We start from the raw sequence: 24,352 nt of genomic DNA on the forward strand, positions 1-24,352 counted from the left end.
GCATCCTCTGGTAATCCATCAAAAACGTCTAGACTCTTGGGACTGTTAAGATCCCTTTTGGTAGATTCCCCCATTCTTCATTGATATCATTACTGTGATTGGACAATAATTATAAACCCCGCCTGCCAGTCCTTGATTGACAGACAGTTCACCAATAGCGAGAGGCAACGAGGCTCCCTTGTAACCTCTGATTGGTGGATTGGTCTGGACAATATGAATGGCAAAGTGTATTGTTCGACGTCTTCCCAAAGAGCAGCAACTTTGCGGTTCTCCAACTTAAGGCGAGTCCGTTAAATTGGTTTGTTTGAACGATTCTGCTTGAAATTTCATCGTCAAAGCGCCACAAGTTAAAGAAGACATGGAGAAGATTTAGAGAAGTGTTCAATCTGGTTAATTTGTCGTCGAACGGAGACAACTGTTGAGCGTAAGTAGCTGAAGTCATATGTTAGTCTCAGCGGGGATTTAAATGGTTAAACTCCGTTAGCCCAACTAGGTGGCTAGCGGTGGCTTGTTTGCAGTCATCTAACTTTGTTGTATACGAGTTAAAAACCAATACGACTCTAAAGGAATGTGTTACTAGTATGAAAAAAAAGATAAACTAAGTTCTAGGTTTTGATGCAAGTCTTACAGCTCATTAAGTTCCCTTTTTTGGTCTCGCTCACAGTGTGACCAGACTCCATGTAAGTTTTTCATTTAAAATCGTTTACATTAGTTCAATTGCTTACACTATTTGTGGAAGTTGGAAATATTATTACGTTCTTGGACGCAACACGGTATGCTCCTTAATTCGGCATACACTCAGGTGTTCGATAAACTGCACTTAAAACTGAACGATGTTCTCCAAGCACGCCCTTACACCACGGATAGCTGCGACGAGCGAACTCTGAAAGTTCAGATTTATTTTGTATAAATTCTGCTTCTTTTCGTGCCGGATTATTGCGAAAACTCACAAGAATCATCTCAATTTATTTCCTACTTCAGGTCCTGTTTTTTCACAAGCCTGTGTAACAATGAAGATAAACTGGCCGCTTTCAAACAGTAGTTCAGCTCTTTATTGAAATTGCCCACAGACTAGTGTTGGTGTGTGAGAGAAGAGCCTGCCCTAGAGATGGGGGACCGGGAGCCTCCAGTGTTTGGGTCCCTGGAGGAAGAGCTGGAGTACTGGAAGGAACAGGCTGCCAAGCACCAACAGAGGTATGGCCCCTGGTGATCTTCTTATAATTTTATTAATTTATAAACCCTAAGCTGTATATAGAATGAAGTGGATGTGTATCTTAATCTCACGTTAAATTCACCGCTGGTGGCGTGTTTAAAAATAGTTGGGAGTGAGACATGTTTATCACTGTGTTGCATCACGTTCTTCTTTTATCAGCGCTCAGAGTGTTTAGAAAACCAAATGTTTCTCCGTTCTCAGTGGATATTGGATTTCAGCACTCCCAGCTGTCGTAGGTTTTTGTTTCATAATGTGCCAAATGTTTTCGACAGGTGATCGGTCAGGGGCCGCTAAAGCACGTTTAACATACCCCGGATATTTTTTCCTTATCTGGCTTCACTCGAACATCCACAAATAAATCAACCTGGGGTCTAACAGCGTAGCCGAGGCAGGGTTTGCAGCATCTGACCAAGCAGAAACACTGAGAGGTCTGCTGGCAGCAGCTGATTTTTAGGGCATGTGGACACGTGTGAATGAGAGTTGGCTTTACGAGGTTTATTCAGTCGGGCTGGAAAACTGTTGCTATGTTCATAAAGTTTATTTGAAGCCCAGAAGGAAAGCTGACTAAAAGCATGACTGTATAAGTTAAGTCTTCTGTTAATCTCACTGTATTTTTATTTTGTATCATTTCTGCTCCATCGTTAGGAGTTTTTAACGCTCTGAAAGCAAAGAACACAAAAGCAAAATTCAAATTTGGGTTATCAATAAGTAAGAACGCCGTTTGAAGTTTACATGTTTAGGCTCATAGAACAATAAAATGGTTTTTAAATCGTACATAACGGAACGAAAAGCAGCAGTGACGTTGCTTCAGTGGATCTTTGTTTGTTACTGGTGCTCTTATAAACTTCAGACGCTCTTACTATCTGGGTGCTGAGGCCTTGTTTGTCTTCAAGCAATGCTGATGCACATTTCCAGAGAGCTGATTGGCCAGTAGAAAGTGATTTAATACCTGTTGATTTGTGTTCTCGCTTCTGAGCAGGTTAGGTCTGGAGCGTAAGTTACCATGGTGGTGAACCGCATGTGTAATACTGCGTCCCTGGGTCCTAAAGCTGCCTGCTAGTACGAGCTTTCAGACTGCAGGCGGGATGGTTTAATCTGGAACTGTGTGTTGGAGTCTGAGCAACACGCAAATAATAACAGGTTGTATGTTTCTCTGCAGCCTGAGTTAGGGTTCGGGGCATATGTCGTTCAGCATTAGTGGGGCCTTCACAGATGTTCATATTACCAATCTAACATGCACTGATGCTCCGCCAGACCATCGCTGATGCAGGTCTTCTTGCAGTTTACTGATACATGACACATGTTGCTGTAATCAAATGAAAAGTGAAAATAGATTTGTCAAAGACTAAACATTTATTTGTAATTAGGGAGGTCTGCAAATGAAGGCCGCCTTCTTTTTATTTTTATTTTACACAGCATCCCAACATGCTTGTACCCCCTCCCCCAGTTAAACAGCTTCCCATAATGCTGACTGTGGTTATGTTGGTCAAGTTGGGTCCAGCTGCATCTGGTTTAAATTGATCCAGATCTTTGTCTTAAACATCGTCTTGGTCTGATTGTTTTCACTGGAAGAACCAAACTCACAACCCGAGCTGTATTCATTTATGAGTTGGGATTGATTTGCAGTGAAAATATCCAACGGTAACAAACATGCGGGGCATGTTCTGTGTTTTCAGTGCAGAGGAAGCTCAGGAGGAATTGCAGGAGTTCCAGCAGATGAGTCGGGACTACGAGGTGGAGCTGGAGACGGAGCTGAAGCAGTATGAGACGCGAAACCGCGAGCTTCTGACTGCCAACAACCGGCTGCGCATGGAACTGGAAAACTATAAGGTACGGGAGACGCAAGGAGTTCTCAGTATTCTGCATCTCAGCTCTCCAAGCTAACTCAAGACTGAAAACTGACACTCCACCAATGAAGAAATGAAACTTTCCAGCATTCAGCAGCAGAGAAGACCTCCAACAGAGCCCTGATTTTCAAGATACTCCCTTTGATTCTCTGAAGCTACAGTCACAGTGGGGGAAACGGTGGTGGGAGACCACAGCATGACCAAAATTATTGCAACTGTGTGCAATGAACTTCAGCACAGGAAGCAGGTCTGCGACCAGCTGCAGACATTTACGATCTTCAAAGTGACTTTGGTGCGTAACTGTAGCAACAAGACAGTCAGTCTGCTACCAGCGTGCAGCTGAACGAGATGGAACATCAGCAAAAAGTGCAAATCTGGAGCCGTGTACACCGAGATTCACATTAACAACTAGCTTTCAGAGTCCTTTCGATTCAAAATTCCTCCACAAATAGTGACGTAGTTGCTGCAGGATCATTTGCTTATTTTCCAGACATGCACATCATTTTTTAGTCAAAGTGAATATGTTAATGTGCTGAGGAAATGCAGCGCTTCAAACACAGAAAATAATGGGCAGATTTCAAATATGAGAATCTTTGACGAAGCAAAATGAAGAGAATCTCCACCTAATCAAATACCTGCACCACCTCACCTGGCTCATCTTGATGTGGAATAGCAGTAGCTTTACTCTGAGCTGCCATGCTATAGGAGTCAGTTTCATCATTTATAAAGAAAAAGACAGTTCTGTTCAATTCAGTCTTTCCTCAGTTTTCTGTTTACTTTATTCACACAAAGTAAATGTTGAAAGGGTTATTGCACTGGTGACCGAACCTGTATTAGGCTCGGATATATGGCTAATTTTTCAGTGTTTGATGTTTAAAAAGCATAAATGTTGTCTTTTAAGATCCTGCAGAAACTCTGAAAGGAGCTTCTGTGACGCAAGTCCGTATCTAAACTTGAACTAAAGTGTTCAGCCGTCTTTGAATTTGCATTCAGCCGACTGACCGTTGAAGCGGCTTTGATGAGGATTTTCATATCGCTCAGCTGATTGCGAGTCGGGTTTTCTGGCTCTGGTTTGCCTGCAGTGAAGAGGAGCCGCTGCTCAGCGTAAGCAGCGCGCTCTTCGCTCTCACAGAGGATCGATTCAGGCCAGAGAGAGGCAGCTGACGCCTCCTGCGCTCCATCTGTGTCTGGAGGGGATGGCAGTACCTCCAGAAGATCCTTGGTACAAATCTCATTAGTTTGTCCCGCTGCTGTGCACAGAGCCGGGTGTGCGCCGGCATTTTGAGGAGCTCGGTTAAAAAGCAAAAAGGGGACAATGGCGCAGAGTTTGTTCATGGTGGGCGCCGCGCCCCCGGTGCCAGGCACAGTGAAAATGACATCATGCCATTGTGTTTGATGGTGAACTGTCCCCACACGCTGCAGTGATAAGACGGTTAACAGCTGTATCTGCTGTTGCGCTCACTGCTCAGAGCCAACATCAACCCTGACGCTTGCTTGTAATGATGACGGTGCCGTTTTCTCCTCGTCATACAGAACGCAGCAGCCTGACGCTGGACCCAGACTTCTGTGGAGCGTCTGTGCAGACGGCTCCGGCGTTGCTGCCTGTGTGAGCAGCATCGATGGGGACGGTGGTGTCACCAAAACGTTGGAGAGAGAAATGCAGAATAATTTACTTTTAGATGTTGTTTTTTATATTAATATCTAAATATGCAGCACGATTCATGACTAAGGTTTTGAAATAAATGCTGAACACTGGCTGCTCTGTCGTTCACAAGAAATATGAGAAAATGTTGACGTCCTGGAGGCGAACCCTGCCACAAAAAACCTTCCAGGTGTACGAAATAAGAGACAGAGTTCAGATGGTCTCGCGGCACAGAAAAGGCTTCATCTTGGAAGGATTTTTGCTGTGCTGGATGAGAATTTATTTATTTATTTTCTGACAAGGCCAAAATAACTGCAGTAAAGTAAGCGAAGGACCAGACTTTGAAGAACTGAAACATGGCGACACTTTGCTGAATCAAACATTTGAGCCCAAACTTTCAACCTGGCATAAAAGATTCGACTAAAGAAATGTGAACATGTGAAGTGTTTTTGTGACAGACTGGGTGCAACCAAGTGCCCGAAGATACAAATGAAATTTGGTTCTTTGCTAAATTGTCTGACTGACTCGTCGCTTTAGCTTTGGAGCCTTTTATGCTTGAATGATTCGTAGGTCGGTGTGAAGCAGCTTGACAAACAAAAGGTTCTGACAGAGCTCGGGTCTAAAGGCTGGATTGAAAACGAGCGAAAAAAGCTCTTCAAGTCTGACATTTGTTTATAAAGGTTGAATATTATGCCTTCAGTCGTGGTTTCTTCATTTGTGAGGCATTTGAAAGGTTCTCTGGTGAATTTGATTCTTGAAACGGTTTGTTTTTACTAAAAGTTTATTCATTTATTTCTGCCTTTAAAGCTGAAATCAATCCTCTTGAATATTTGTTGAGGTTTAAGCCGAGTTCCTGAAGATCTGCTCCACTCCAGCCGCCGAGGTCTGTCTTTATTTTGCTTCTCATTCTCTCTCTGACTGTATTTTTCTTGTATTTTCGTCCCTCCTGCCAGGATAAGTATGAGACGCAGCACTCTGAGGCCTGTCGGCAGATCTCCAGCCTGGAGGGAGACCTGGCTGAAACCACTGCCGTCCGAGACCAGCTTCACAAATACATCAGAGAGCTGGAGCAGGCCAACGACGACCTGGAGAGGGCCAAGAGGTCAGGAGGAGCATGAGCATGGTTTTATTGAATTTCCAGAAATAAATGAAGAAATTTAAGTTAAGTGGAGGTAAAAGAAACTGGAAAATTGTACATCTGTCCACCAAAACGGGCTCGAAACCAGCAGAAGACAAATGTAGAGAAACGACAACAAAAAGCTGCAGGGCTCCAGGTTTACTGATTTATTAAATAAATGACATTTTGAACATGCATGCTCTTAAATCAGATGATTGTGGTACCACCTTAAATCACAGCGCCCAATCAGTTCTTTGATATTGTCCAGTTAAAATATAAAAATGAGCCTTAAGATATTTTTCAAAAACAAAATATTAAATATACAGAAATAAAACATTGATAAAATATGAACAATGTATGTTTTTATAACCTATTAAATAAATTAGAAGAAGAAACAGTGAAAATAATTGAAATAATTGGGGGAGAATAAAAAAAAAAAAATATATATATATATACATACATACATACACCGGTAAATGTAATAAGGAAAAACTCCAAACATTCATAAATGAATTAGTAAAATAAATCCTTTTTTTTTTTTTTTTTTTTTTTTTTTTTTTAAACATGCACTAACCAGCTGGTAAAAATGAAATGAGCCTTAAAAACAGCAGCAAGCCCTCCTCCACGACCAGAAGCTCTCAGAACATTAAAAAAGGTTCAGCCGGCACTAGCTCAATGAAGGTGCTTAACTCAGCGGGAGAAATCCAGGTTTCAGTCAGGAAGAGCAAATCCAGAACACGAGATACAAGGGCTGTCTCCCAATTCAGGGTCTGCAGCGTTAAAGTACGCAGCCTCAACGATCCTCAAGGGCCGCGTACTCAAAGACCGCTAATGCCGGAAGTGCGAGGCTTGTGAAATGGGACGGTCTAGCCTCCGTTGCGATGCCCAGGTTGCCTAGCAACCATGATACTAACAGCTGGAAACGTGTCATACAGCTGTGTTTGACAGAGATGAAGGAGAAAATCTTTTGTTCATTTGTTTGTTGCTACATGAGCTTTGATCATTCTCTGTAGGATTAAGCTCAGCTATTGAACGCCGTATATTTTAAAGTAAAGGCTTTAAAACCAAGTTAGTACAAACGTCACTAATGTCACATGACTTTGCCGACATGTGGCCAACAGTAATGTTTAATGTTCTTCGTTATTAAACATTTGCACATAAGTGACGTAATATTCAGTACTTAAAGTTTACTCTTCGGGAGCCCCTCATCCGCAGTTTTTTTTTTTTCGGCAATTTTGTCCACACCCACCGCCGCGCTATGCATTCTGGGATATGTTGGGCCACGAAGTCTACACCGCCACAGCCTTAAAATTCAGGGAAATGAAGGACGCATTTCAGGGCCGCATTTCGAGCAGCCTTTGAATTGGGACAGCCTTCGGCGCGCCGCTGTGACGTAATCGGCCTTGAAATGCGTACTTTAAGGCTGCAGACCCTGAATTGGGACACAGCCAAAGAATTCCTTCAGTATGAAGGTCTTGTTTGCCACCGACCTGGTATTTATTAGACCCAGCCTGAGAGGAACTGGGCCCAAAACTTCCGAGGCATTAGCAAGCAGATCCACCGGTCGAAGGTTGTTTTGTTTTTTTTGTTTGTTTTTTTGCCAACTCCACGCCAGCACAAATGTCGTAGAGGACAGAGAGTTGCAGGACCATTTTCGAGAGATGCAACGGGAACCAACCAGGAGTCCACGGCACGCAATGCAACCAAAAGTCACGGATGGAGCGGAGCTCATAGGGAAAATGAGAAATCCAGGATTTCAGCTTGACAAGACGACCTCCACGGTGACCCCGTCTCCTGCGTCGCTTCCGCAAATCCAGTGACAGTGGTAGGGAACGCCAGTACGGTGGTACTGGTTCCAGATAGGGAGGCAAAAAGCCTTGGTTGTCACATCCAGGCCGGTCAGACATCCGGACATTTTTTTGACTTAAAGACACTTTTAGTACAATTTTACCTTCATAAATGAATCTTTTCTGAGTAACAGGTGGATTCAGATTTTATTCAGTTTTTCAGTTTTGATCCTTCATAACTCCAGAAGTTCAGGAGAAACATGAAAAACACCTTTCATAGTTTCAACAGCAAAACTGCAGCGGCTCTGGTGTCTGCTCATCTCCATGTCTGCTTTGCTGTCCTCTTTCCTGGTCTCTCTTCTTACAGGACAGACTCGCTGATTTTAATGCAGTGACCCTGTAAACGGTCTGTTTTGTGACGTTTCTGGTTCGGTGCCTTTCAGGGCGACGATCATGTCACTGGAGGACTTCGAGCAGAGGATGAATCAGGTCATAGAGAGGAACGCCTTCCTCGAGAGCGAGCTGGACGAGAAGGAGAACCTGTTAGAGTCCGTCCAGAGACTGAAGGACGAAGCCAGAGGTGCAGCGAGATCTTTTTCTTCGGCAGTTTCGTTCGTGTTTGCTTTTGCTCGTCTTCATCACTTCTTTGTGTGTCTGCACAGACCTGAGGCAGGAGCTCGCCGTGCAGCAAAAACAGCAGGTACAGGAGAGGAAACCGTCCTTCAGCAGTGCAGCCAAAGAGCCTTCTTCATCAGCGTCGTCGTCCTCGGCTGGGCTGCCCACCCCTCCTCTCACCCCGTTAGACAAAAGAACAGAAGACAAACCCGCGTCTTCGTCCTCTAACCAGCCCCTTCCCTCCGCCGCCACGCCGCCCAGACCCCCCGCCTCCGCAGAGCCCTTCAGCACCCCGCAGCCCCCCGTCAGCAGAGGTCAGTCTATGTTCTGTGGTGGTGTTAACCTTTTTACCATCCAGCTCTGTTTATGAAGTGTGACTTTCTCAAAATGTGCTTGAAACACAACCTGAGCTCTTCTATAATCAGTCGTATCTGAGCCACAGCGATTCCAAGAACATGCTTTATGCCTGATTCAAGAAAAAGCTCCAAAAAGTTTCAGATCCCTACAGATAAACTCTCTTTAGTGACACTAAAACAACTATAAAAGCTTCTGGCATCATAAAAAACAATGCTGTTCTTTTCTTGCTGCTAATTATGGATTTGCCCGCGATAAGCGCTCAAACTGCTCGGCTGAAATCCAACCAAACTGCCCGTGTTTACTGCTGCTGGGAAAGGATCAGCGCCGATCCTGATTGGTTGCTGAGCTGCCCCGTGGTGGAAACTACACCGAAAATACTGGGGGCTCATTTTGTAGTTGGCAACAGTATCCAGGAAGAAAGAAAAAATATGATGTTTTTTGTTTGTCTTTTCTGAACAAAAACCGCCAGTGGAAAGGCTGCAGCAGCACTTTTAATATAGAAAATCCCCTTTGGTGTTTATTTTCTGTGGATCCTGAAGGAGAAACGGGTCGAGCTCAGTGTTCAGCTTTTATTTTACTTTATTTGTATGTGTCAGCTGTCCTGCATGGGTTACCCTGATCCTGTGGAGTGGGTTTTGCAGCAGTAGTCTCAGTTCTGCAGCTTCAGTTTAGGTCCGTGTGGGTCCGTGAGTCGGGTCTCATCCTGCTGCAGGTTCTGGTTAGCCTGACATCACCGGTGGAGTCCAACTCTGTCGACGGGCGACCCTTCCACCAGAGAAACACGAGGCAGGAAAGGACGGAGCGGACTCGCCAACAGTGAACTTTCACAATAAGAGTGTGATGATTGTTGATAAGTTTGAATTGGCTACAGATGATGATCATATTCATGAATCTGATTATTTGTGAATGTTTTCTTTAACTAACTGCTTTATCGAGTGTAAATCGGTCATCCTGCTCGTCTGTTTTCGTTATCACTGTGAGCTGCGTGTCTGTTTCTCAGGTGAAAGCCTGTCTGGGACCCCGCTCACCACGTCGGCGAGGATCTCTGCTTTGAACATTGTCGGAGAGCTGCTGAGGAAAGTCGGGGTAAGAAGCTCGGCTCGTGTTTTTCATCATCTGACTTACCGTCATGTGATGCTGCAGGCAGTTTCTCAGAGTCCATTAAACATTACACAGACTTATCTTTGACTTTTGGGAAGAATAACACAGCCAGTGATTTTTCTTTCTTTCTGTTTTTAAATCACCGGTACAGAGTGAAGACAGTAACTTGGCATATTTTTAGATAAACAATAGTAAGATGGGAGCAAAGCAAGAAAAGCCTTAAAAATTATACAAAAGGTACTTGGTGTCACATGACAGGAACATGTGGTCCGTTATGGCCGGTGGTTTGTGACACTCATTAAATCAGAGATTTGAACCTTTCGTTTTTTCTTCTCCGTTCAGAGTCTGGAGTCCAGGCTGGCATCGTGTCGGGAATATGTCCAAGAGCAGGCGGTGAATCGCAGAGCCCACGCTGGTGGACAGGGGGCAGCAGCGGGTCAGAGCAGCTCCTCAGAGAGCCATCCAACCAACGGCCTCTACAACAAGGGGTGAGCTTCTGTGCAGCCATGAAAGGCAGCGTAAGACTCACTGTAAGTCTCCTGCTTATCAGGGGAACCTTCATATTACTGAGAGAGGCCTAAAAATTTGGATGCATGTGTTTGGTCATCTAAACTTTCCACTGTTGCTTTCCTCGCCGGTCAGCATCGAGCGCATTAGTGAGATGAACGACTGATTTTCTTGCTGTAACGTACGATGCTGCAGCCCCGGGTTGTTCTGCAGATTTACTGATCTTTATTAAAGTCCGTCCTGTGAAGTGGAAATACTCACTCTGTTGTCTGATCAGAGATGGCACTGAAAGACGTTCGGAGGTTGTGACTGTTTACTTGTTGTTTCCAGGCTCGTTAAGAGGTTGGATTTAGGAGCTGGATCCAAGCTGCTGCTGTGAAAGTAAAAGTGCTGCTGGGCCCGTCGTCTCCGTCCACCCCGGGTCTCCCGAACGTGACACAGGTATCGCCCTTGTCGCCTCTTCAGGACACAGACTACCGAAGCTCTGAGGACACGTTACTCCAGACACGTCGGGATGTTTTTGTTTGTTCGTTAACAGGACTCTTTTCAGCACTCGCACTTGGCTTTGAACTGATCTACTGGACCCTCTCAGCTCCTTTTGTTTGGATCTTCTTGTTTTCCCCTCTCCCTCTAAAAGTTTTGTTCAGATTAAACACAAAGTGAGCTTGAGAGACGTCTGATGGCTGAGCACTGGACGGGCACCTTTATGCACACACTGGGGGGTAAAACTGCCTTTAAACCTCCTGACAGTCAAGAAGCTTCCACCGTCAGGAGTGTCTCTGAGTTCACACAGAGAGGAGATGATGAGCACACGTGGTGGCCTAGAAAGACGATATGTTTACACATTCTTACAGACTGAGCAGAGACTTTGACTACGTTACTTAGGGCTGGGCAATGTGTCGATTTGGTAAATACGTCGATATATTTTCAAAAAATCCACATGGTTTACTTCTACGTGTAGCGTGAATAATGACTTGAAATGTAACGGTACATGTTAACTTGATGTCTGTGGTAGCAGAAAACTTGAGGAGAGGGAATCGGACTTCGTTAACAAAAACACATTTTTACCTCGCAGGAAGCCGGATTTACCCGTCACTTCAGATCCAAACTGACTGCAGGGTTTCTGCCGCTGTGCTACAACCCTGCCCCAAGCTGCTGGGATTAATGGCTTTTCCTAGCAAAACCTCTGTAACCACCTTTATCATAGTAACTAAAGCTAAACTAAAAGGGCGGCGTGGCAAGTCAACTACTAAAGGCCCATCTTGAGCCAGGAAATACCCCAGAGGTGTTTCCCAAACTTCCACGCCACCACGTTTATTAGAACCAACCGAAACTATTGAACGACTAACTCTGCCAGTAACCACCGCCGTGCAGTAACACGAACTAATGATGAGCAGCTTCTGCTCTGGCAGGTAAACTTCCTGTTTTTGTGAATGGAGTCTGGTGGAGCGTTGCAGCTTCTTGTTTTACCACAAAGAGCAACTGTGAAAAGTCTTTGAAACAGAGCTTCCACTTAAACCCGCAGTGACTGAACCTCAAACAAGCAGCGTTTATGTTCAACAGCAGAACGAAAGGTGGACGCAGACTGTTGGTGAGCGGTCACGTGACCGCTCAGGATGTAATGTGTATTAATGTTTTTGTCTATATCGCCCAGCTCTAACATGACCGAAGATTTTACTGCTGAGGCAGCAAAGCTCAGAAGAAATAGTGTTGTTACCTTTGACCTTTTATAAGGAAGTCACAGACAGCACGGTCACGGAAAGGTGACGCGCTGTCTGTGACAATTTTTGAAGGATCCTGCGACACCAGGTGACCATTTTGGGATGTATCTGTCAAAGGTGTCTAAATGTGTTTATAATGATTAATTGAATGTGAGAAGTTGGCTCCTCTGCAGCTCCATGTGGCCCTTTGGCCTCGTTCTGTGGTTCACTCTTTGCCTTCTGGTTCTCGGGCAGTTCTCCATGAATTTCATTTTAGTTTGTCAAAGTCAGGCTAAAACCTAGATTGAGGTGGGCCGAACACAGTAAACGGTTTTGTTTGGGTTTATTAGTGTTATTGTCTTAATTATGGAGTTCAGCTCAGTTTGTCATCAATAACCTGATTGTAGAGGAAGGAGGCTTTCTCACAGTTTAAGTTTGTGGCTGTCCGTCCACACGTGGCGTTCATAATTCTGTCATCTACAATTATTTCACGAAGACTAACCGATGGACATAATGAGCTGGTCTGACTCCGCCCTCCTGGATTGTAACTGGTAGTCTTTGTTCTCAGTGTAGTGCAGCGTAAACCAGCTCTTCACCACTTTGCTGTTTTTAACTCGCAGTCCGACTGCAGGATGAAACTTTCTGAAGAAGCAGCTGAATGATTTCTTTCAAAATCAGAGCGAAAGCATTGTCCACCTCGTTTGGTGCGTTCACACTAAAGAATCGAAGAATCGTCATATGAAAATCCACAATTATTCAATCGTGACAGCCAACGAGACGAGGAAGAGTCCAGCCCACAGCTGGAATAACGTTTCAGTAGCATATTTTCAGAGTTTCGCAGGAAGTCTTCCTTTTCTCCACGTTCTCCAAGTTAACTTGAGTAATGCCTCGAGATTCAAACAGCGACGGGTGTCAGGAGAATCTCAGCTGATCGCCTGAAATATTTTTACCTCCATTCATGTCACCAGCTCAAAATTTAGTCTCCTTCTTTGCATAAACTTTGATTCTTTTTTCTGTGAACGCACCATAACGCTCAGGTGAAGAAGATGAACCCGATAAAACCGGTTTTATTTCTCTGTGTGGTGGAAACATTAGGAAAGATTAGCCGTGGATATTCATCGTTCCTGGATGATGATTACTAATGATTCTGGAGACTTCCCTTCAGACCAAAGTTCAGTTTTATACTTAAAATGTTTCACTTAAATCACCAGCTTGACGTGAAATTTACAGGTAACATTAATGCCTCTAACAGGGTGAAACTTTATAACTTATTGTAAATTCCTGCATTTAAACAAACAAGAAACAAAACTTTTTAACCTTCCAAAACGAACCAAAGCTACCAACAGAATGTAAATAACTGCTATAAATTTGTGCCCAAATTGTACCAGGATACAGTGCAGCAGGTCTGGGAAAGCAGCCGCAACATCTGGTGAAACACTGCCCCCTGCTGGTTAAAGATTGCAAACGGTAGTTACAAAAAGTACCTCTGGCGACCCTCAGGATATTTCAGATGAGCTTTTATGCTTATAAAAATATTTGTTCCGTCCAAAAGTTTGATGTTATAGCTAACGTGTAGATGTTAGATGATTCTAATGATGGAGATTTGTGAGATCTGTGTGGCAGACGGGTAGTTTAGGCACTTTTTAGTCTGTGGAGACGTTTGTTAGATCCCTCTGCAGGGCTACTTCTGTCTTTCCAGGAGTGAAATCTGAAACATCTTCTGTTTCTGAGGAGATTCGATTACTTCAGTGAAGGCTACTCGTGTTTTATGTTAAAAAAAGTATGTCGTAGTGTTGTCTACTCACTGTAGGGTCACTAAAATGTAGGATGAGGATGTGTAGGTTGGGTTGCTCAAGCCTTGAGTCAGGACCTGTTATAAGTAGCCGCTCAGGGTGGGAGTAAAGCAACAGGCTCTGGTGTTTTTCTTTTGCCTTATGTGACTCTGTAAAATGAAGTGCTTGCATGCTCACATGAAGTGCTGAAGACCTGTTCTGGCCTTTGTTGTTTTTTACCTTCAGCGCTGCTTCTGAAAAAGCAATAAAACTTGAAACGCACAGAAGGATTGTCCTTTTTCATTTTTATTTATCACAGGAAGTGGAAACAGAAAACATTTGTAAGAGTTTGGTTTCAGTCTGATATCATTTCTGTGGTTTACAGAGCACAGACTCCTGCTTCACCCTTCGCCAAGTGTGGGGGACTTTGAGCCTTGGCGTTCGTATCTGTGAGATTTAAAACCAAGTGTGTCAGGAATTAATGTGGACCCGGTTGGATACATACAGATTTTCTCTAAATATTCCTGAAACCCTCAAAGAAAGTCCAGAAAGGATCGCCTCAGTTTGTGCGCTGAAGAGTTGCATATGATCTCCTGAATCCTGGCAAAGCCAGAAGGTTGTTTAGACAAAACAAAAGATCTACAGGTAATATTTTGACAGGAAAATCACACTGATGACACAAACCGAGGCGAGCAAGGCCGACTTCTTATATAAGAGTTATTTAGCTTAATAACACTCCACGTAACAAAAGCTGAAACGGCAAACGTTCATCTAAAGTGTGCAGCCTAAATTCCTCCTGTGTTAAAGCAGCACAGATTGTTAAAGTGTGACGGCAGGGCTGGAGCTGGCAGCTCTTCAGCTGTTGTCTGAACCTCGTTTTATTCAGTTTGACATTGTGAAGCCAGGATCCTCCCCACAGGTACACGGATGGTTTTAAAAACTGCTTTTATCCACCTGTTGTACAGTTTAGAACACAGTTTACTGTAAATGAAGATATTCCAAAACTGCTAGGTTTGGTTTTTGGGTTTGTGCAGTTTCACTGCATCTGATTGGCTGAGTAGACCTTTAATAAAGGGTGATGCTGCCATCTGCTGGTTAGGAATGCTCCTAACAGCACTTTAAAGGAGAACTATTGAGCTAATTTATTCATCTTAAAGCTTCTTTGTTGGTCTAAAAACTGCTGCAGTGTTGCACTGTAGACACATCCTGCTCATGTTTGTCTCCACGTTATGATTCTTAGACTCCACCTGAGGAGCTTTGCATGATTCATGTCCCATTTGTCCACCTATCTTCAGGTGTGTGTGGCTTGTGTGCCCGAGATGAGCAAACTGTGATAAACAGCGTTTAGAGCAGCCGGAGCTCTGGGCTCACAGGGACTCTTGTACATAATCATCTCATTATTAGAAACCCTATATGAGCGTAGACTGCTGGAACAGTGAGAAGATTTAAATGTTTTCCACCAGTTAATTATTAATAATTCTTCTCCTGTGGAGCTGCTGTCAGGACAGGGATGAACAGGCTCAGATGCAAAGCTGCAGATATTTGTGGAGCTCTGGAACTGAAGTTCATGTTTGTTTTTAACTCCAGCATGTGGTGGGAGGTTATTTGGACAGGAGATGCCAATTAAATTTTACCAATTCAATGAAATTAATTTCTATATTTCTATAAACTAGAGCGGCAGACTTTGGCGGGACTAATGGGACCCAAAATCTGAAACTCATTAAAATCAGCTTTAAGAGTTCTTGGGTGAATTTAGGAACCTTACTGTGGTGTTTTACATGTATTTGCAGGGATAAAATGTTTTTTAAAATAATTGGAGATATGTGCATATTTATGGAACAACAAAAGAAGGGAAATTCATCCACAAAGAATCATAAATTAATTAAATTGGTCTCAAATCTCACAGATTATTTCCTATAGAAACAGATTATGTATAAAATGTAAAAGCGTAGGCACAGAGGCTTTAAAATGCTCTCAGATGTGACGGTAAAACAAATTCTCACACTGAGGAAGTGAAAGTGGAACATTTGGAGAGTTTTTGCTCGTAAAATAACATTTTACTGACTTTTAGTGTCAGAAATAATTAAAAATAAATAAATGATCAGACTAACAGGTTGGTAGCATTGTATGGATGAAGTATGAAATACTTGCGCTAATATTTCTAATATTTGGGACATTAAATTGTAGCTTCAGGCTATTAAATGACTTTTTTTCTTGTTTTGTTGGGGATAAATTTGGTCCGTCCACAGTTTGTCCCTCAGTGTGTTTGGAATAACTTAAAAACAAAACTATTTGCTTCAAACATAAATCCATAGTATTGATTAAATATCCAGCTCCTCCTGTGACTCTACGCTTGGTTGTTTCCTAAAACACTTCTTTATCTGCTCCTGGTCGTCTACTCATTGGGGGAGCAGGTGTAGACCTCGGCACGGGGCTCCAGAGGTGGGGTGCGGGCGGGTGAGGAAGGTGAGGGAGGCTCTTCCTCGTGCAGCTCCACCGAGTTCTCTTTGATGTTGCTCCTCCGGTTGATGCTCCCTCCGAGCCCCAAACTCCTCATGCTGCCGCCACCACTGCTGCGAGGAGTGGAGCTGCTGTACAACATCTCCCCACCAGCACCGCTGCCGCCACGCCTGGGAACACCCGACACATCGGGAGGAAGAGGAGGGTCAGAAAGAGAGGAAAGGCGGCAGAGGAAGAGGAAATGGCTTTCTGCAAAGCAAAATAATTAAGAGGTAGGGCCTGAAATCCTGAAGCAGGAGTAAACTGGAGGCAGAGCAGTGAGGGGGGGGAAAAAAGCCCGCTGAGGAAGAGGAGAACCATTCCCAGAAGGCTTTGAGTTTGCAGATCAGAGGCGCCTGAAGACGAGCGTGAAACAAGAGCAGCGAGACATGAAAGGAGCAAAAGGAAATTTAAAATCACAAGTGAGCTCGTCTTCGACACTCAGCCGCTACAAACACGAGAGCGTTCGATACATTCAACAACAAAACACTTTGATTTGTGGAGACTGTCACTGAGGCTCATTTATGAGGGAAGTGTCCTGTTAAAGCTGAGCTCTGATTGGTTACTGAGAGGGAGCCGACGCTTCCAGCCTGTCAGAGCGCCGGATTAACCAAAGAGCCCCACCTTAACACCCGGAGGACACACATCTGTTTGGGGCATCCAGTGAAAAAACTAGTTGGCGTACCTGCTGTGGTGACTCCATCAGTGTTTTAAAGCAGAGTTATTAACTTACCAAATATAACCAACTAGTTTCCAGCATTTAATTTGGTCAAGTAACTTTTGGCATCTCCACCTAAGCAGGAAGATTTTAATGACTACACCTCGACAGGTAGTTTTTCTGCTAGAGTAGCTAATGCGTCCAAATTTGTCTGTTACGAACTCTCCTCCACCTTTCTTCTGATTGGCTGTCTATCTTAAAGACGAGGTTTAACCAGAAGGTGGGCGGGGCTTCTGTGCCGTGTGACCATATTAGCGAGATCCTCTCTCTGTGACGACATTCAGATTCAAGAGAGGACAAAACAGTAACTGAGGGATTGCTGTTCATACACTGATCAGGCACAAGGTTATGACCACACACAGGTGAGAGGAGTAACACTGATTCTCTTCATGGCGCCAGCTGTTAGTGGGCGGGATATATCAGAGAGCAGGTGAACATTTTGTCCTTTTTGCAGAGCTGCAGACCAGAACATGGAGCCCTACCATCCGCGTGGATGTTACACCTACTAAAGCATCGTTGCAGACCATGTACAGCCTTTCATGGAGGCGATACTCCCTGAGGGCTGTGGTCTCTCTCAGCAGGCTAAAGCTGCAGAAATGGTTCAGGAATGGTTTGAGGTGTTGACCTGGCCATCGAATTCCCCAGATCTCAATCCAATCGAGGGTTTGTGGGATGTGCTGGACAAAGACGTCTGCTCCATGAAGGCCCCGCCTCAGAGCTTACAGGACTGTGTTGATGGTGCAGCTACCACAGCACAGCCTCAGGGCTGTTCTGGCAGGAAAAGGCGACCAACGCAATATCAAACAGGTGTTTATGATGTCACGCCTGATTGGTGTGTACTCATCGCACCATAAGAAAATGCAGCAATGCTTATTATGCCCGCCCACTGTGGAACAGCAGATACGAGAGGAAACAATTGTCATTTGTCTTGTTTCAAACTCCAGAGCAGAAGAGGCGCTGAGGTGACCTTTGCTCACATTGTTCTAGTTTTGCTTCGCGGTGGGTGTGACGTATTTATCGAACGTCTCTGTGCTCGAGACCTTCGTTACCTGAGTTTGCTCCTGAGCGAAGCAACCTCTCTGTTCAGGGCGTCGTTGGACTCTGTCGCCTCTTCCAGCTCCCTCTGCAGCTTCCTGCGGGCTGCCACCACGCGCTGCGCCTCCTCCTCCGCTTCCTCCAGCTGATGCTTCAGCTGCTTCACCCGCACGTTGCTCTTCTCCACCTGCAGGGGGCAGACATGGTTTTATTTACAGTTTGTAAATGACCAAAACTCTGAACTGTCATTCATCCTTTGATCTTGCGTCACCTGATCTTTGTACTGCTGCGCCTGCTTCCTCTCGTCCTCCATCTGGATCGTTAAATCTTTCAGTTTCTTCTCTTTCTGGCGCAGATTCTTAGCGTTGGCCTGCCGCTCTCTGCACAACAAAGTGGCACAAAGTCATCTCCTCAGTGCTCGACACACGTTGAGTTGGGATCAACACTCCTCGTCCCACCGTGCGCCCTCACCTGCTCTCCACCTCCAGCTGCTCCTCGGCCTCTCGGAGTTTGGCCTCCAGAGCAGTGATGGAGGACTTGAGTTTGGAGCGGCCCTGGTCCTCCAGCTCCTGCAGCTTGGCCTTCAGCTCTCGGTTCTGCCTCTCCAGCTGCTGCCTGGATCCCTCCCTGCTCTGAGCAGAAGACCTCTCCGTGGCCAGCTCTGCTCCGAGCTGATCCACCTGTAGGAAAATCAGTTTCAGTGGCTGTTAGAGGAACTGAACTTGAGCATCAGCTTCACTGGTCAGGCCTGCTGTAATGAAATGAGATTAGAGACGATCATGAACCTACCAGCTGCTGGCTCTTCCTCAGCCGGTCGTTGAGGCCCTCCATGTTGGCCTGCTCCTCCTCCAGCTCCTCCTCCAACTGGCTGATCTTAGTCTCCAGACGACGTTTTTCATCGGACAGCAGTGACCTGAGCGAGGACATTCAAGTCAGAGTTAGATTTCGCCATCAGAAGACTAGAGATATAAATGACTCAGATATTTAACTAAATCTGAAAACGTGATCAGTGTTCTTGCCGATTCCTGATTAATTCATTTACATTCAGAAATGTTTTCATTTAACCTTAAAATCTCAGTGACAGCCAGCTGGGACGACCTTTAGTGGATGTTAATGATCCCTAGATGACAAATTCCAGTGAATTTATTGATCTCTTGGGTTTTCCCCTCCCAAAGTAAAGACTAAAATTCCAGGAAGTGAAGTTGAAGCTTGATGAGACTCATGCTCCTCATTTTAAATGCATCAATAATGTAAGACACCTACTTTCCAGATGAGTTACTGGCCAGTTCCTCGGACAGCTCGTCTCTCTCCGTCTCCGCCTGCTTACGAGCTCTCTCGGCAGCTGCCAACGCCTGGACAGATGGAGACAGCAGTGTAAGAAACGATTTCCAGAGGACAACCTGTGCAATGCTGGTGAAGCCTGAAACCTTTATCGTTCCAAAAAGTGCTAAAAAACACTTGGAAGAAACTGATTCTGTGGATTAATCGCATAACGATAATGAGTATCTGCGTCTGACTGATTGAACTCGCTGTATAAAATCAGCTTTAGCTCTCCAGGCACGCCCTTTAAACCACATTTCTTCTGACCGCCCCTCCTCAGGTGGCCATATTGGGTCGATCCACCTCTCTGTGATTTCATACAAACTAAAGACTAAAAATTCAACGTTTAGAGCAGGCAGCTCCTACGGCCTTACCTCATTCAGATGCATGATGTCGGCCTCCATGGCCTTGGACCTGCGCTCAGACTCTCTGGCTGAGGCAAGGACCTCCTTCTGGGCTGCACGGGAGTCCTCCAGCTCCCTCTGGAGATCTTTCATCTGGCCCTGTGAGGAGAGCAAGGAGGCTCATGTGGGGTTTTGAACTGGTTTCTAAATACTTCAGCTCTTATAGTTACCCAAACCTGCTCAGGCAAAATGTGAAAATACATCAAACGTGGTTATGTTTAGGACTTTGTTAGGACAACTCAGCTTCAGAAACGACGAGTTCAGAGAAATAAGAAGTCAATAAAAGAGTTTGCTGACCTGGATTTTGCGGAGCTGTTTGAGCGCCTCGTCACGCCCCCTGCTGCTGGCCTCCAGCTGATCCTCCGCGTCCTTCAGCTCCCCCTCCAGCTTCTTCTTCCCGGCTGAAGCCTGACTTCGCTGCTTCTTCTCCTCCTCCAGCTCTGACTCCAGCTCTCTGACCTGACGGACGCCAAGAGGAAAACATTAGCTGTCTGAAAACTTGCGCTTTTTTCCTAACATGTGCTTAGAAATGTTCTCAGTAAGTGCACTGGCCAGTTTTGTTCTTACTGTTACATCAATGATAGCAAATCGGAATCTTTCTAAACCACTACCTGCAGTCTCCATCCCACCAGGTCTATTTCTCCAGATAAGGAAACAGATAAACCTCACAGTATTCGGGAGAGAGAAGTCTGCACCACTAAAGCAAAAAGCAGGAAGACCTCAAAGTGGAGAAACATCATCAAGTTTAAGGAGGAAGCCAGTTCAGAGAATTCAAACTTCTTCTCCTTCTCAACTCTTAAAGGACCTAAATTATGATGATAAATTCTAAAACTGTGACGAGGTGCGAGTGTTTACAAAATGAGATGAAGTAAAAACCAGCGGTGGCGAGGTTTCCCGACCTGTTTCAGGAGCTGCTTCCTCTTCTCCTCTCCCAGCTCGTCGCGGGCCTGCAGCTCCCTCTCGTGCTGAGCTTTCAGAGCCTGACTGTTGACCTCCAGACGCAGCTTGGCATCCTCGGCCACCTGCAGCTCGTCCTCCAGCTCCTCCATCTGCGTCCTCATCTCCTCCACGATGGCCTCCAGGCCGCGCTTCGCCTTCTCCAGGTCATGCACCTGAAATATAACCAGAAACACATCCACCTTCATCGGAAATACTGACCACGGATAGTAGGAGTCGCTCGTGTCCAGGTTCAGTGTTTTACATTCTTTCCCACGTCGTCCTTGGAGCTGATGAGATCTTCCATCTCGGCTCGGAGCGCCTTCACCGTCTTCTCCGCCTCCTCCAGAGCCTCGTGGCTTTCTTCCAGCCCTCGGGTAAGAGCCAGCACCTTTGTCTCCTTGTCCCGCACCTCTGCCTCCGCTCGATCCCGCTCCTCCGCATACTTACAGGACACAGTGCGCTCCTCGGCCAGCATCTGATGGACATGGAGGACATTAGAGATCACAGATCATTGCAGGCTCAAAAAAAAAGCACTGAGAGAAGCTTTTGTGGAACATCTGGTTCCTGGGACAAACTCTCCCGTCTTTAATACGTGTGGAAACAAAACTGGAAAATCTGAAAAACTGATCAGTGGGTAGGTAACTGAAGCAGTCATTGTGGAGCTGCCAGACCTGATCGAACTTCTTCTGCTTCTTCTCCAGGTTGGAGACGAGCTGCCGCTGGCTGTCCAGGTCCATGAGGACGTCCTCCAGCTCCTGCTGCAGCCGGCTCCGGCTCTTCTCCAGCTTGTCGTAAGCGGAGGCCTTCTCCTCGTACTCTGTGTTGGTCGCCTCCAGCTCACGCTGCAGACGCTTCTTCCCTTCCTCCAGCAGCTCCACCGTCCCCGACATCTCGTCCAGCTTCTTCTTGTAGTCGGACAGCTGAGAAAAGTCAGAAGAATGAGAACTTCAGTGTGAGAGAGGATGAGCTTAAGCATTAGGAAAAATCCCAGTCGGCCTTTGAAACGATTGCTTCGGAGACCCGGAGCAGAGCTGACCTGCATGTTGAGGCTGGACACCTGCCTCTCCACGGCCCGTTTGACCTCAGTCTCCTCCTCCAGCTGCTCCATGAGGCTGTTCCTGTCGTCCTCCATCTGACGCAGACGCCCAGACAGATTCAGCTTCTGACGCGTCTCCTCTGACAGCAGCTCCTGAAAGAGTTGGGGGGAGGAGGACGCTGTTTAGAAACCTGGCTTCATGCATCACAGCATTTAGCAGTCAGGGTGCTCCTCACCTGTGTGTCGTGCAGCTGAGAGGACAGGCTGGAGACGTCTTTACCCAGCTTGATGTTCTTTCCCTCGGCCTCGTTCAGCAGACCCGTCACGCTGTCCAGCTCCAACTAACAGAGAAGAAGAGACGAGAACTGTAAACACAAAGGCTAAAGTCAAGCGCAGATACGTGTCTCTTTAAATCTGAGTGTGACTTTTCATGAAGATCCATTTGTTCTCTTTAAGTAGAAGAAGCAGAAAGTTTAAAGTTAACTGAGAAAGCTTACAGCTACTGCTGCCAACCTCTTTATCTCTGATTGGAGTTTAGGTCTTGTTGAACCAGCTAACACAAACACAGCCTGGATATTTAAGACTCTGTTCACATACTGTGCTCCTGATGAGCCTTTATCCTTTAAACCCAGAGACATGGTGGTAACTCAGATTATAATTTATTTTTACCTCAAAATATTCTTTGACTTCTAAATATGTTTGTTTACAATGCTTTATCTTTGCTTTAATAACCAGTTTATAAATCAATATCTGTTTTGTGCATTTTAGATGTACTAGTTTCTCATTTATCTGTAATTAGGATCTAAAACATTTCCAATTAGTTACTTAATCACATTTAAAGAGGAACTATTATGATTTAGGTCAATATTTGAATTATGTTTCAGGCACTTTTATTTCAGTTTGTCACTGATTTCCTTATATGGTCATAAGAAACACCCACAGTCACTCCTCATAGGAGGCGGAGCTTCCCATTTATTGACTGCGTTTGTGTAAGTAAAGCAATCTGGTAGCTAATCAGAGGACAGTGGCCTTTAAAGGAAGATGACGAGCTTGTTTCAGAGGACAGACTCGGGGACTTGTACTCTCAGGCATTCAAAGCTAATTTGGAGAAATCTCAGAATTAAAACATGAAGATGGAAAAGAGTAGAAAAAAGCCAACTTGTAATTATAAATAGCCGACTGATATCTTCCTATCTGACTCACTTCTGTCATTGTTTGTATGGCTCACCGTCATCTTTGAGACTCGCTCCGACAGCTCGTTCTTCTGCCGCTCGCTCTCATTGAAGCGAGAATTTAGATCATTCAGCTGACCCTCCAACTTCTTCTTTTTGTGCTCAACGTCCTGTTTGGCGCTGGTGAGGGAACGCAGGTCAGCACTCAGGTCTGCTGACTCCTTCTCCAGACCTTGCTTGGCTTTCTCAAGACCAGCTCTTACCTGGACAGAAGGAACAGATGCTGAATGAGTGAAAATATCCACCTCTGTCTCACTGTTCTTATAAGGACGTGCCAGTAGCAATATCCATGTACCTAATATTAAACAAAAGTATATCTGCACCTCGTATGAATGAAAGTGTCTGACTTTGGTGAACTGACCCGCTTGGCCTGCTCCAGGTGCTCATTCAGCTCCTCCACAGCCTGACTGTGTTTCTGTCTCAGTTCCTGGATTTGGGCCTCATGGCTCCGCCCCTCTTCCTCCATGGCTCTCTTCAACATGGCCACTTCCTGCTCACGTTTCGCCCTGCCAACCATAAACACAAAACATCCGGTAAGATGGTGCAGAGGCCTGATTAAAACAACTTAAAAGCTGCTCTTCTATGCAGATGATACTCTTATTTACTGCAACGTTTCAGATTTGTGTCGCATTAACTGTTATGGATGTTTAACCGATACCTGAAGCTCATTCTTATGTAACTGGAAAAGATTTAAGCATTTTTTTAAACGCCGGACCAATTTCTTTTCTCATCTTTTGGGTATCTTTCTTTGGATTATCTAATTCCAGGGATGAAGAATTGCTGTATATATATTTTCCCAGACACAGATTAGGGCTAGTCTCATGCTAAAAGTAAAATTAAATGAAAAACATTCAATTTGTGATTCATTAATTTTGTCCTACAGAATATGAATAACGGAAAAATGAGCTTGCTTATCAAATTATGTGGTTCATTTCGAGGATGTATATGGACGACACGGACCGTAATTCCTGCTGGGCAGCAGTCGTGTCCAGACTGTCCTCCAGCTCGGTACGTAGAGCATTAAGCTCCTCCCCGAGGTCCCGTCGTGCTGCCTCAGCCTTCCCTCTCGCCGCCCTTTCAGCCTCTAAGTCCTCCTGCAGCTCTGAGAGCAAAGCCTCCAACTCCCGAATGCGTTTCACCGCCGCCCCACGCTGACTGCTCTCCTCCTCCAGGCTGTGGACACAAATTTGTTGGAAAGGAAATCATGAAGGTTGGAGAAATGTTACAGTTTTTCTATGGTTTCATTCACACTGTTCAATTAGGAGAGAATTTAAACAACTCTGTATCTGCATCTCTTGGGTATGGTGTCCCACAGGGATCATTTTTGAGACCCATTTGATTTCCTTTATATGTGCTTAGCCACATAATTCATGATGTCTCTTTTCAAGTTTATGCTAATAAAACACAAACCCTTCCCCTTTAGATCATCTGACCTGGTACGATTAAGTTCTCTAAACAGCTACATTCATAAAGTTCAAAACTGGATGCACTGGTTCCCTCCTGGATCATAT

General features: G+C 45.1%; 2 protein-coding genes across 3 annotated transcripts in view; one reads left to right on the top strand and one right to left on the bottom strand.

Annotated features, from left to right (window-relative positions):
* LOC147333182 (nuclear distribution protein nudE homolog 1-B-like) lies at nucleotides 1–13,939 on the top strand. Its single transcript, XM_086290174.1, has 9 exons — nucleotides 1–424; nucleotides 1,071–1,194; nucleotides 2,890–3,043; nucleotides 5,656–5,804; nucleotides 8,050–8,186; nucleotides 8,269–8,535; nucleotides 9,579–9,664; nucleotides 10,022–10,167; nucleotides 10,517–13,939. Exons 2-9 carry the CDS (start codon nucleotides 1,109–1,111, stop codon nucleotides 10,563–10,565), a joined length of 1,074 nt encoding a protein of 357 aa, XP_086146300.1. The 5' UTR covers nucleotides 1–424; nucleotides 1,071–1,108; the 3' UTR covers nucleotides 10,566–13,939.
* LOC147333183 (uncharacterized) overlaps nucleotides 13,874–24,352 on the bottom strand; it is a 27,756-nt gene continuing 17,277 nt past the window's right edge. Inside the window, exons 27-42 of one of the 2 annotated variants that reach the window (XM_086290173.1) lie at nucleotides 23,802–24,014; nucleotides 23,203–23,347; nucleotides 22,838–23,044; nucleotides 21,846–21,950; nucleotides 21,610–21,762; nucleotides 21,245–21,493; nucleotides 20,836–21,048; nucleotides 20,534–20,746; nucleotides 19,932–20,093; nucleotides 19,605–19,733; nucleotides 19,174–19,262; nucleotides 18,700–18,823; nucleotides 18,382–18,590; nucleotides 18,182–18,290; nucleotides 17,925–18,097; nucleotides 13,874–16,288 (exon numbers count right to left, since the gene is read on the bottom strand). In XM_086290173.1, the coding sequence (XP_086146299.1) occupies nucleotides 16,054–16,288; nucleotides 17,925–18,097; nucleotides 18,182–18,290; nucleotides 18,382–18,590; nucleotides 18,700–18,823; nucleotides 19,174–19,262; nucleotides 19,605–19,733; nucleotides 19,932–20,093; nucleotides 20,534–20,746; nucleotides 20,836–21,048; nucleotides 21,245–21,493; nucleotides 21,610–21,762; nucleotides 21,846–21,950; nucleotides 22,838–23,044; nucleotides 23,203–23,347; nucleotides 23,802–24,014 (2,728 nt within the window). In that variant the 3' untranslated portion in view covers nucleotides 13,874–16,053. The remainder of the gene's footprint in view (nucleotides 16,289–17,924; nucleotides 18,098–18,181; nucleotides 18,291–18,381; nucleotides 18,591–18,699; nucleotides 18,824–19,173; nucleotides 19,263–19,604; nucleotides 19,734–19,931; nucleotides 20,094–20,533; nucleotides 20,747–20,835; nucleotides 21,049–21,244; nucleotides 21,494–21,609; nucleotides 21,763–21,845; nucleotides 21,951–22,837; nucleotides 23,045–23,202; nucleotides 23,348–23,801; nucleotides 24,015–24,352) is intronic. The other variant, XM_086290172.1, reaches the window with a different exon arrangement.

The sequence above is a fragment of the Aulonocara sp. 'chitande type north' Nkhata Bay genome, linkage group LG4 (genome assembly GCF_057382095.1).
Source record: "Aulonocara sp. 'chitande type north' Nkhata Bay isolate Kocher_YH1m ecotype deep benthic linkage group LG4, A_spYH_male_GT1.1, whole genome shotgun sequence".
Classification (NCBI taxonomy): Eukaryota; Metazoa; Chordata; class Actinopteri; order Cichliformes; family Cichlidae; genus Aulonocara; species Aulonocara sp. 'chitande type north' Nkhata Bay.